Source organism: Suricata suricatta, chromosome 14 (genome assembly GCF_006229205.1).
Source record: "Suricata suricatta isolate VVHF042 chromosome 14, meerkat_22Aug2017_6uvM2_HiC, whole genome shotgun sequence".
NCBI classification, from domain to species: domain Eukaryota; kingdom Metazoa; phylum Chordata; class Mammalia; order Carnivora; family Herpestidae; genus Suricata; species Suricata suricatta.
The window spans coordinates 84,070,013-84,082,648 of record NC_043713.1 but is presented as its reverse complement, the minus strand read 5'-3'; the positions used below and the strand labels follow the sequence as shown (position 1 = coordinate 84,082,648).

Genomic DNA, 12,636 nt, shown 5'->3' with positions numbered 1-12,636 from the left:
GGAGTAGAGTGTTGTTTGACGCCCCCCAGTGTGGTCACTTGTTGGGGCAGCTCCAGGAAACACATACACTGTCACCTGTCTGAGGGCACCCAGCTGGGACTGGAGGCCAAGGACCCGAGCGTCACAGCCATGCCCGTCACCACCTTGGTGTGTCACAATCCTGTGTGCCCTGGGGCCCTGCAAAAATGCCTGCTGACTTGGCTTCGCCGAATGGCCCCAGGGAACCGAGACTGGGGTTGGCTGGACGCCCAGGTATTTTCCAATGAGGCGGTCTCTCGGGATTCACCTTCACGGCCAGCGGGCAAGCACTGACCGAGCGTCAACAGCGCGCAAAGCGTGTGTGGGGCCTGACGTGACGAAGGATCCCGGTCCCGGGAGAGAGCTTCTCGCTGGAGCAGCAGGAAGACCAACGCGTGGGAAGAAGGGAGCGAGGGCACCCCTGTGCCGCCGCCAGAACCGCAAGCAGGGCGGAACTGTCAGAACAGCGGGGCGCCGAGAAGAGGGGTCGGCGGGGGCATCTCAAGGGCCTCTCAGGGGCACATGGGCCAGGCGCAGGGGAGCGGGCGGCGGGCAGGCGGCAGGACGGGCCGCGCCGCGCACACGCAGGAGCGCTCACGGAGCTCAGGAGAAACGCCGCGGGCTTCCACGCGGCTCCTCGGGAGTGTGCCCGTGCCCCTGCCCCATCGGGGGCCCGCCCCAGAGCCGGCCCCACACCCACCTATGGCCGTGTTGGTGGCGATCTCCTGCAGCAGGGCCTCGCAGGCGGCCGACTTCTCCGCCAGCACCACCTTCTGCTCGGCCAGCTTCTGGTTCAGCTCGTCCAGCTGGATGGTGGCCTCCTTCAGCTTGTCCAGCCCCCTCTCCAGACGCTTGCACTGAGCTGAGCAGAGAGAGGACCTGGACTCCTCACCAAGGGGAGCGCCGTCCCCAACACGCCTGGCCAGCATCCCAGCAGCCTCGCTGTGCTTGGTCCAACTTGGGCTCAACCGAGAAAAATCATCCCCACGAGCGGTCAGGCATCGCCTCCACGGCCACACTGAGACAGCACCGGCCAACACGAATGTACTTCTCAAAACAGTGCTTCCCTGGGCCGGCAGCCAGAGCCAGAGCATTTTCAAGAGCACTTTCCGACAGAGCACATTGCTGCCATCAGGCAGTATCTCTAAGCCGTGAAAACGCAAAGCTACAAAGTGCATGACCCAACACTGACGAATACGCACAAGAGCGTGCCAGGCCTCTGCCCACCCAGCAGCAGCACCCTGAGACGCAAGGTCTGGAGCGCGCTCAGACTTCGCCTGACTCCTGATTATTCCCCGTCTGCTTAAAGAAAAGGTCAGTGCTTGGATCCTTAGGCGTTCACCAGCCCGTTCCCAAGTCTTACCTACGTTATACTGAGTTTTCTCGTCCAATAATTTTGAATATGTGTTAATAAAATCAAGGTAGTTTTTGGGAGTTACATAGTTGCTACGCCTCAGTTTCTGTAGAAATTGTTTGCTGAATTCACCCACGGACTCGTGGACCAAAACAACGTGCTCCACCACACCATCTATGTTTTCCACTGGGATCATCGGATTACTCCCTGGAGAGAAAGGAACAAAAAAAAATGCCTCTTACACATGGAAAAGAGTTTCCCGGAGTTAAACATAGACTTCCCTGTGACTCAGCAATTCCGCTCCGAGGCACGCACCCCGAAAGACCTGAAGAACGGACTCAAGGAGATTCATGTGGGCCAGTGTTCAAAGCCGCACTATTCACAACAGCCAAAAGTGGAGAGACCACGTGTCCATCAACAGACGAATGGACAGACAGAACGTGGTCTGTCCACACGACAGAAGATTACTCAGTCATAAAAAGAAAGGAAACCCTGACACCCAACACAACGTGGATGAACCTGAAACGCATGCTGAGTACAAGAAGCCCCCACAAACGGGCAAACATTCCATGATTTGACCTAATCTGAAGTGTCTAGAACGGCCAGGTCAGAGACAGACAGACGAGCGGGGGTTACCAGGGGCTGGGGGAACAGGAAGGTCACGTTTTATGGGGACAGTGTCAGTTTTACAAGATGAAGAGAGACCTGGAAAAGGGGGCGACGGCTGCACAGCAGTGGGAACATTCTTCATGCCACGACTCTGCTCCTAAAAATGGCTAAAATGGCAAATTGTAGGTTACAGATGTTTTACCACACTGAAAAAATGCTATAAAAGTATGTTTTTAAATGCTTTTTTTTAGAAGTTTATTTATTTATTTTGAGGGAGGGGATGAGAGGGGAGGCACACAGAGAGAGGGAGAGAGAGAATCCCAAGCAGATGCCACACTGTCAGTGCAGAGCCCGACTTGGGGCCCGAGTTCCCGAACTGTGAGATCATGACCTGAGCTGATCAAGAGTCGGATGCTTAACCGACAGAGCCGCACAGGTGCCCCGATATAAACATGTTTAATAGAAAGAGAAAGCAAAAGAGTAGCTAGCACTTGTTTGGTGGCTTTTCTGGACCACAGGACCCATCTGTGCTCTGGCAGCTCTCTCTCCCTGCAGGCAGGAAGGTCTGCCCCGTGGTGGCTGTGACGCTCTCCAGGAAGGCGCTTGGAACTTCAGGAGGAAGCGCACCCAGTGTCCCTGCTGTACCCCTTGTGCCCAGCACATGGTGGTCACAGGAGGGTCTTCCGTTAAGTCTGCTGGCATAGTCAAGCCTCCCTTCCAGCGCTAAGATCGCGTCCCTTGGCTTCTCTAACGGATGGTGAAACACATTCCCCTCAAAGCAGAATGTGTCCTTAATCAAAATGAAGGAAGAAAAGACTGACCAAAGGTAACCCTTGAGGCAGACGCTGCAGATGTGGTCCCGCAGGCCTAGCTCCAGCACGCGTGAGAAACTCCGCCCTACGCGAATCCGCACTTTGGGGCATGGTTACCCCGATGCCCCGGAGTCTACTATAAGAAAAAAAAACCCTCAGCAAATGCCATTCGGTGCTGTTTAGGACACTGAACGCTGAAAGCAAACCTGAGCGCTGACACAGGGAGGTGGCCGGCACGTCTTCGGAAGCGGAGGCGCGTGTGCATGGGAGTCAGCAAACCACACGCGACAAAGCCGGCCCGCTGCCTGCTTTTGTAAAGAAAGTTCTGCTGGAACACAGCCACTCCCGTTCGCTCACATACTGTCAACGACTGCTTTCATAACCCAACGGCAGAGCGGAGTCGCTGCAGTAGAGACGTGTGACCCACAGAGCTGAAAACACTTATCTTCTGGTCCTTTCCAGAAAAAGCCTGCTCATCCCTGAGCCACCCCCGCAGGACCGCGCCATTCTCTTAGCCCCTTCACCCATGAAACTACACTTTGATGAAAAACAGGAGCTCCCCCTGCATAAAGGGACAAGTTATTTATTTACTGGGTACACTTTTATAAAGCGGAAGCTTTTTACGGGTCACCCAGTGTCATTTGGCAGGAGTCTGCTCAAGTTGGGTCCAGACAGAGAGATTTCCCCTGAAGAGGAGCTGGCTTGCTTTCTTATTTTGGAGATTAAAATTAATAATCAAGGACTTGGGTGTTTGAAACGATAGAGCAAATTCAGAGTGGACGGACGGTCAGTCCTCAAAACGGCCCTTCACGTGTCTTAGGTCAGGAAACAGCACACTTTTTCTGCAAAGCGCTAAACAGTACATATTCAGGCTTCATGGGCCATATGGTCCCTCCTATAATTACTCAACCTTGTGGCTGTGGCCTACACGCAGCCATAGACACCATGGCCATTAACCAGTGAGTCAATGTCCCAATTAGACTTGATTGACCAAAACAGGCGGTGAGCTGTGCTGGCCCAAAGGCCATGGTGTGCCAACACCTGCTTTGGATGATACCTTATCAATTTTATCCTAAATTATCCGTGTAAGTCCCCCAAAATCTCTTCACATTAAAACACAACATAAGCCAAAAATACACCAACAAACTTAAAAACCATTCGTGGCCATGGGGATTAGTGGCGAAAGGGTCTATTGGCCAAAATCCCGAGTCCAAAAAGTGGTGAGTTATTTTGTTACACCGTTAATGGGCCCCCTCCCCCATCTGCTGTCACGTACCTAGAAATGACTTAGCGACCGCCTGCAGGGCTTGAGAGGGCCAGGGCAGGAACCAGTCGATACCGGTGTTATTTACGAGACCTTGAAGAAAGAGGTGAAAGGGATGAGCACAGACAGTGACGCGTCTTCGGCACCCAGCACACTGGAGAAGGAGCTGGACGTCGCCAAGAATAATCCACCCAAAGCCGAGTCTCTCCACCTCAGCACGGCTGCCATCTGGGCCGGATGCCCCTCTATATGGGCCTGACAGCACCGCATAGAGAGCGTCGCGGAACCCTGGCCTCTATCAACTAGACGTCAGTAGTACACTCCCCCGCCTACCCGATGTGACAACCAACACTGTCCCTGGACATTGACAAATGGCCCTGGCCCAGGGCAATCCCCCCGGTTCAGAGCTTCTGCTCTAGAGGCCTCGGGATTGCACCTTCCCCGAGGCTGGCAGGATGGTCCAAATGGAAGAGACCAGAGAGCTCGCTACGGGCCGGGCATCGGGGCCCGTGAGCCTCTCCTCGTGTCAGAGGACATCGTCCCCCACGGGCGGCACGAGAGCCCGCCGGCCATTGCGAGGGGCAGAGTGGGGCTCATCCTACGCTGCGGGGCCCCGATTCCGGCCCAGCGGCCACCTCACGTTCCGCCCGGCTGGGAAGGCCCCGCCGAAGGGGGAAAATGGGTTTGCAGGCTCAGTTCAGGGGCACCTGGGAAATTTCTGCACCGCGTCCTCAGGGTGTCCCCCACCGGCGACATGCCCAGGACAACGTGCAGGTTATTTGCACTCTTGTTCACAAAGTACTGCCACACGGACTCCTTGGCCGGGCTCGTCCCTTGCTTCAGAGCTTCTGGTCCAATCTGACCGAGGATAGACTCCTTCTCCTCTTCCGGGAAGAGCGCAGGCACGATCCCTAGAAGACAAGGACACCATGGGGCTTTCAGCCTCCGGGCTCAGCCCTCGAGGCGCGGAAATGAAAGGAGCAGCACAGCATCGCTGGGAGGGCACCGGAGTCCGGACCCTGAGGCCCAGGACTCACACACCGTGTACGAACCCCATTGAGCTTCAGGCTCGTCCCTGGTGAAGCGGAAAGAATACATGTCCCGGCACGCCTGGGAGGGCTGCGGTGAGCGCCAAAGCAGAGGCGTCAACCGGGGACAGCGGTGCCCCCAGGAGACATTTGGCCACGTCTGGAGACGTTTTTGGCCGCCCCTGCTTGTGTGTGTGTGTGGGGGGGGGGTGCTAATGGCATCTAGTGGGTAGAAGCCAGGGCCACTGCCAACCAGCCGGTCATGCCCAGGGCGCCCCTAAGAATTACCCAGCCCCTGAGGTCATTAGGGCCCAGGATGGACAACTCTGCTGCGAAGTGTCAGGGCTTCAGAAAATAAGTTACCTTGGCCATTTGGGGTGCTAGTAAATGAGACCCACAGGCGCCCTCTCCGCCTCTGCAGAAAATACACCCCAGCCCTGCAGTGGGGTTTACGGATACGGGAAAGGACAGGGTGACAGTTCTGATGTTACACCCGGGCTCCCGAGTTTGCAACCCATGTGTGGAAAGCCTGATGCCGACCCAAAGAAGCATGTGCTAAATGCCATGTAGGTAGCTGGGGCTGTAGGTGCCCTGGGCATTCAGGGGCCATGAAGCTGCCACCGTGGAGGAGGCTTCTTAGGGCAGGGAGACCCCGCGTGGCCCTGGAGCGAACATCTGGCGGAAGTTTGGCACTTGGCACTTGAGACTGGAGAGTGGAGTCCCTCCGTCCCCGCCCGTCCCCACTTTCCCGCCAAAGGTCCCTCTTGTCCTTGGGAGAATCAGTCCGTCTTCTTCATCTTGGCGCCGTCTGGGTGGTCTGCCCAGTCAGAATGCTGTGTCAACCCGGCCACAGTGATTGGCTCAGGGATGGGCACATGATCGGAGCCAGCCAATGACAGCCCTGCCAAGCACTCAGCCCCCCCCCCCCCCAAACCTCGGGGGAAGAATCTTACTGACCCAGGCTAAGCCAAGGAGGACGGCGGCCTGGACCATATAGTGCCTTGTTTGTTTGTTAGTTACTGTGTGGAAATCCAAAAATGCAAATAAAAGAGAAAAACAGTAAAGCCAAGACAGGGGTAGGTGGGGGGTGGGGAGACCAATTTGTAAAGCTATCTTTTGAGCACCTGAATCCAAACGTGCCCCTGGACATTTTCGGTTTTGTGACTCACTACTGACTCCATCTCCTTTTATCTCACGTGAGCCAATTGGAGCGGAGTTTCCATCGCTTGCAACCATGGCGGCTGGTAAAGGGAGGGAGGAAGAGAGTGGGGCAGGCGGGGAGGAGGGCATGAGCGACCTGTAGAGGCGGGATGGAAAACAAGGAGGGAGAGGAACTCGGGCTGCGGAAACAGAAGTCGGTCGGCGGCGACCCTGAGCAGCCAAGGCTTCGGCGGAAAGGGAACTGGTGACGTGCACAGAAGGTGGCATATCAGGAAGCAGGTAGGTCAGTACAGAGATACGTGTGAAGAGTCAAGGTCAGACATGATGAGGGTCTGGCTCTGGTGCACGGTAAAGGGAGCACAAGGTAAGGGACAGTTCCAGAGACAAGGAAGAAAGCGCGACCAAATGCGGGAGGGGTCAGGGGTCTGAGGCTCTCCACTGTTTCCGCCTGATGAGAATTCTGGAAGTCAGCGGGGAGGCGCACAGAGAACCGCCTCAGGACAGGCGAGCAGCCACACTGTGCGGGTCGGACTTTTTCTGCCTGTATCTCTACCACTTCAAATCAGTCCCGCACACTTTTACGGACTGTCTGAGGTGCTCCGCACAGAACGACGCTGCGCCACAGGCCGGGGGCTGCCCTCCTCGCGAAGGCCGGCTCACAGGGGCGGCCCCGGCCGGCGCCTGGAACATGAACCTGGGAGGGTTCCCACCACCGTTCACGGGTCAGAGCGGCTCACCAGGCCCACACTGTCTGGGCAAACGGCGTGGCTCATGCTGACCACCCGCTTTCCCTTGGAAAATCTGGAATTTTCCGCAGGTGCCAGGCAGCAGGTGCCCGTGTGACCAGCCCCCAGTAGACACCCCCGCGCTGAGTCTCTAATGGGCTTCGCTGGGAGATGACACTTCAGGTGTGTGGTCACAATCAGAAGCAGCTCCACAGGAGTTAGACGTATCCTGTGTGACTGCCCTGGAAGAGGGTTCTGGAAGCCTGTGCCGGGCTCCCCAGACTTCGTCCCATGCGCCCCTTCCCCTCCGCTGACGGCGCTTTGTGTCCTTCTGCCAGAAATAAATCATAGCTACATGTGCCACAGAGAGAGAGAGGAATTCGCTTCCGGTTCCCCTGCTACCATCTCAGCCCCCGCTGCCTCGTCTTCTCCCTGAACTCAGCCCTGCGCTCCCCTCACTTCTCACACTCTCCCCGCAGACGGTCCCGTCCATTTCCAAGGCTCTAAGAACCACATCTGAGAGCCAGACCCCTCCCTGTGCCAGTCTGCTACGGATCGAATTGTGTTCCTCCAAAAATGGTATGTTGAAGTCCCCGGGACCCCGGAGTGTGACCTTACTTGGAAACAGGGTCTTTATAGAAGTCACGACATTAAAATGAGGTCGTTAAAATGCAAACTGGTGCAGCCGCTCTGGAAAACTGTACGGAGGTTCCTCAAAAAAATTAAAAATAGAATTACCCTACGACCCAGCAATTACACTACTAGGTATTTATCCAAAAGCTACAAAAATGCTCATTCAAAGGGACACATACACCCTATAGCTTAGAGCGGCGCTATCAACAGTAGCCAAATTATGGAATGAGCCCAAATGTCCATCGACTGATGAATGGCTAATACAGACAATGGAATAGGAGTCAGAAATCCAGAAGAATGAAATGTTGCCATTTGCAACAAAGTGGATGGAACTAGGTGTGAAATAAGCCAGAGAAAGACAAATACATGATTTCACTCGTGTGGAATTTAAGAAACAAAACAGCTGAACATAGAGGAAGGGAAGGAAACGTTAGATAAAAGCAGGGAGGCAAACCGTGAGAGCCTCCTAAATACAATGAGAGTGGCTGGAGGGGCGGGGGGCGGGGTTAAATGGGTGACGGGCGTTGAGGGGGCACTTGCTGGGAGGAGCCCTGGGCGTCACAGGTAAGAGATGAGTCCCTGGGTTCTACTCCTGAAGCCGAGACCACACGGTATGTTAACTCACTTCATTAGAACAGAACAGAACAGAACAAAATAGAACAAAACAAATCGTTTTCAACCACCCGTTTTGTGGTACTAACAGGCCAATACTCGGTCCGACACCCGCTTGGACGTCTGTAAGTGCAGTGTCCCCACGCACCCCCAGCGGCACAAGCCCCATCTGGCCCTCCCCCTCCCGGCACTGGGAGCCACCTGGGCGCACTCACCCTCGCTGGCCCTCACCCCGTCCCGTTGGCCCCACCTCATGAATCTGCCCACGCTCTCCATTCTCACAGCGCCCCCTCCCCCCTCCCCCCTCCCCACCTGTCATCTGTCACCTGAGCCTCGGTGGCAGCACTAAACCAACCACCCTCTCCTGCTCTCGCCTTCCTGTCGTCTAGACCCCTCAGGGCGGCCAGGGGGACCCTTGAGAACAAGCCCAGACCCCATCCCTGCCCCAGGAGGGCCCCCGTCCCCGCTGCGGCCGCGCACCTGACGTCAGCATGTTGTTGATGAGCTCCAGGAAGCCCTCCTCGGCCACGTGCGCGTCCGTGAACAGGAAGATCATCGTTTTGTTCTCGGTCCCGAGTTTGAGATAAAGGTTCTTCAGATCCTCCCGGAAGTTGCTCTCGGAGTAGCCTCTGCTCAGGAGGATCTCAAACACCTGCCGACACGGAGCACAGCCTCCGTGAGAGACTGGCCCGTGCGGGGCCACAGGCCGACGGCGGGGGACGGGGAGGGGGCCAGTCAGGCTGTGCAGCCGTCTGTGGGGGACCAGTGACAGCAAACCACGTGCCCCGGGCCAGTTTCACAAAACTGCTGAGTGAGGGAGGCGGGACGAAGAAAACCCTGACGTTCCTTGGTGTCGAACGAGCTTGCACACGTGTCGAGTGTGACAGAGTGAGCAGGGATGCAGGTCTGTGCAGACGGGAGCACGGCAGAGGAAAAGGACGCCTTGGTCGCTTAACGAGGGGCGCCTGGTGGCTCAGTGGGTTAAGTGCCTGACTTCAGGTCATGATCTCATGGCTCGTGAGTTCGAGCCCCACGTCAGGCTCTGTGCTGGCAGCTTGGAGCCTGCTTGGGATCCCCTCTCTCCCTCTCTGCCCCTCCCCAGCTCATGCTTGTACTCTGTCTCTCCTTCTCTCTCTCAAAATAAATAAACAAACCTCACAAAAATACACAAGTCACTGGAGTCCCAGAGCAGGGGAGGGGTGGGCGCAGCCAGGCCCGGGGTGGCGGGAGGAAGCGGAGGACGGGCCAAGCGACCAAGGAAAGGGGAGAAGGGAACACACACGAGCCCGCCCATCGCGTGTGCGGACTGTCTCAGCTGCGAGCTGGTCGAAGACTAGGCCGTGGGAAGACGTGTAGACAGACTAAGTAAGGCGCCACTTTATTTTTTATTTTTATTTATTTTTTAAATTTTTTAATGCTTTTTATTTATTTTTGAGAGACAGAGAGAGACAGTGCGAGCAGGGAAGGGTCAGAGAGAGAGGGAGACACAGAATCTGAAACAGGCTCCAGGCTCTGAGCTAGCTGTCAGCACAGAGCCCAACGCAGGGCTCGAACCCACGAACGTGAGATCTGACCTGAGCCGAAGCCGGACGCTTAACTGACCGAGCCCCCCAGGCGCCCCTAAGGCGCCATTTTAGATCCTCAAGGTTTAAAAATCCTATTACACGTGAAAGAGACACAAATGTAAGTGAGGCCACAGCTTTTCCGTTCGTTTCCTGTGGCTCACGGGCCGGGAGTGGAGCTGCCAAGAGCCGCTGTCAGCTCTGAATCGGCCCGGGGGTTACAGCAACTCGAACACCCCGGTGCGTCAAGCCCGATGCACGCCCGCGCACGGGGTCACACGCACGCTCTGCCCCCAAGGCACGTTCACGCAGGGCACTTGGCGCCCTGCGTGCGCATACACACACACACACACACACACACACACACACACACACACCCAAGGCAACACGGAGGACTTTCCGCCCAATATGTGGTCCCCAGTTCCGTCTGACTCCTGCAGACCCCACTCATCCTCCCTGAGTTATAGCTCCCTCACCCCTTGCCCTCAGCACTTCCTTCTTTAAAGTTTATTTCTTTTGAGAGAGAGAATAGAGAGCGAGCAGGGGAGGGACAGAGAGAAAAGGAGACTGAGAACCCAAAGCAGGCTCCGTGCCGGCAGCACAGAGCCTGACGCGGGGCTCGAACTCACGAACCCTGAGATCATGACCTGAGCTGGAATCAAGAGCCGGACGCTCAGCTGACTGAGCCCCCGGGCGCCTCGCCACAGCTCCTACCACCACCTGGGCATGAACAGCTCGCTGTGACCCCACCACCCAGCCTCCCCTCCCCCTGCCAGGGCGCAGTGACAGCCTGGCACGGCTTCGCCCCCTCCTCTGTCCCTCGGACATCCATCCTCTCTGCCGTCCCTCAAGACCAGGATGCACAACACTGCCTCAGAGGCAGGTGGGTCAGACTGACCAGGACCAATCAACAGAAGAAAGCCACTCGTCTGGGAAAACGGACAAAAACTGTAAACCAATTACTTTCTGATCACGTATAGTATCAGATCTGCAAGGTAAAACAACGAAATTTGGTTTTTTTCTTTGTAGGAATATTTTCAACAAGAGTCTATACTGCAAGCTAGATTCACTGAACTAATCATGATCGCTCTTCTGTATAGAGAGTTCTCACAGGGGCGCCGGGAGGCTCAGTGGGTTAAGCGTCTGACAGTTTCAGCTCAGGGCATGCTCTTAAGGGTTGTGAGTTTGAGCCCCACATCGGGCTCTCTGCTGTCAGCACAGAGCCTGCCTAGGGTCCTCTGTCTGCCCCCCACCACCGCCCCTCTCCAGCTCATTCTCTTTCCCCCTCACCCCTCCCTGACTCACACACGCTCTAACACACACACACACACACACACACACACACACGCAGTCACACAAGGGTCTTGGTAATGACACCTCAAGCACAAGCCACAAAATCGAAAGTAAACAAGCAAATTGTGGTGATAACTCTTGTTCCAAATTTAGCCCAGTTCCAAATTTAGGCAGGAGCTCAGGGTTAGGGTCTCAGGATGGTGTGGAGAAACAGAAGCCCCCACACTGTGCCAGTGGGACCCCGCAATGCTACACGTGCGTTGGAAAACCATCTGGCAGGTTCCCGAACGATCAAACAAAGTTGCCACAAGACCCGGCAAGCCCAGCCGGAGGTCTCTCTCCCAGAGAAACGCAAACACATGTGCCCATGGAAACTCGTACGTGAGTGTTCACAACGGCCAAAAGCTGGAAACCGGGCACCTGTCCCTTGACGGATGAATGGATAAACAGGGTGTGCTCAGTCTACACAACAGAACACGGCGCGGCCCCAAAAAGGAATCCGGCACCGACATGCGGATGAAGCTTGACAACGGGGCGCCGAGTGGAAGAAGCTCTCACAAAAGACCACGTACGCTAGGACTCTGTTTACATGAGAGCCGGGGGGAGGGATGTCGATAGAGACGCAAGTACATTCGTGGGGTTTTAGGGCTGGACGGGGGGCAGAAAGATAGAGGGGTAAGAGCTAAGGGGCACAGGACGTCTTTTTGGGGTGGCAAAACTGTGCTCAAATAGACTGTGTTGAAGGTTGTGCTTATCTGTGAATATACCAAAAAGCACCGATTTGTACAGTCTGGGAATTATACCTCAATCAAGTGTTGTTGGCTTTGTTCGTGTGTTTTAAAGAGATTCTAGGAATGGCCCAGAGCCATGCGGGATGGTTGTGCCAACATGGCAGCCGGCAACCCTCGGACCTGAAAGCTGGGTCCATGGAGGTCAGCGCAATCTCTCCTCCACACGAGCGTGCGCCACACACCACACAACTTGCTCACGTTTGCCTTTCAAATGTGATTTGCTGTAGTCCTCGTTCCAAAAATAAAGCAAGGGGCACCCGGACGGCTCAGTCGGTTAAGCATCTGACTGACTCTGCTCATGATCTCTCGGTTTGTGGGTTCAAGCCCCGCGTCGGGCTCTGTGCTGACAGCTTAGAGCCTGGCGCCTGTCTTCGGATTCTGTATCTCTCTCTCTCTCTCTGCCCCTCCCCTGCTCAAGCTCTGTCTCTGTCTCTCTCTCAAAAATAAAATTAAAAAAAAAACATTCAAAATTAATACAAAAGTTAGATTCTTTGGACATTCAGTTAAAAGAATATCAAGGAAGAAAAAACCAATTCTATGCTTTGTAACAACATCATGTTATGATCTGATCTGACAGTTCCATTATTGGCATGAACCACCAATGGCTGCGATTGCTTTAAGAAGCCTGTGTCCACTTCTCCAAAGAGGACATCCAGATGGCCTACAGGCACATGAAACGATGCTCAACATCACTCATCATCAGGGAAACACAAACCAAAACCACACTGAGACACCACCTCACACCAGTCAGAGTCGCTAAAATGAACAAATCAA

The 12,636-nt window shown here is 55.3% G+C and overlaps 1 protein-coding gene across 1 annotated transcript in view; it reads right to left on the bottom strand.

Moving 5' to 3' along the window:
* The window catches only part of DNAH10 (dynein axonemal heavy chain 10), a 134,837-nt gene that overhangs the window by 24,702 nt on the left and 97,499 nt on the right, over positions 1–12,636 (bottom strand). Inside the window, exons 53-57 of the mRNA XM_029921629.1 lie at positions 8,697–8,868; positions 4,765–4,968; positions 4,070–4,150; positions 1,382–1,579; positions 719–880 (exon numbers count right to left, since the gene is read on the bottom strand). Of these exons, the coding sequence (XP_029777489.1) occupies positions 719–880; positions 1,382–1,579; positions 4,070–4,150; positions 4,765–4,968; positions 8,697–8,868 (817 nt within the window). The remainder of the gene's footprint in view (positions 1–718; positions 881–1,381; positions 1,580–4,069; positions 4,151–4,764; positions 4,969–8,696; positions 8,869–12,636) is intronic.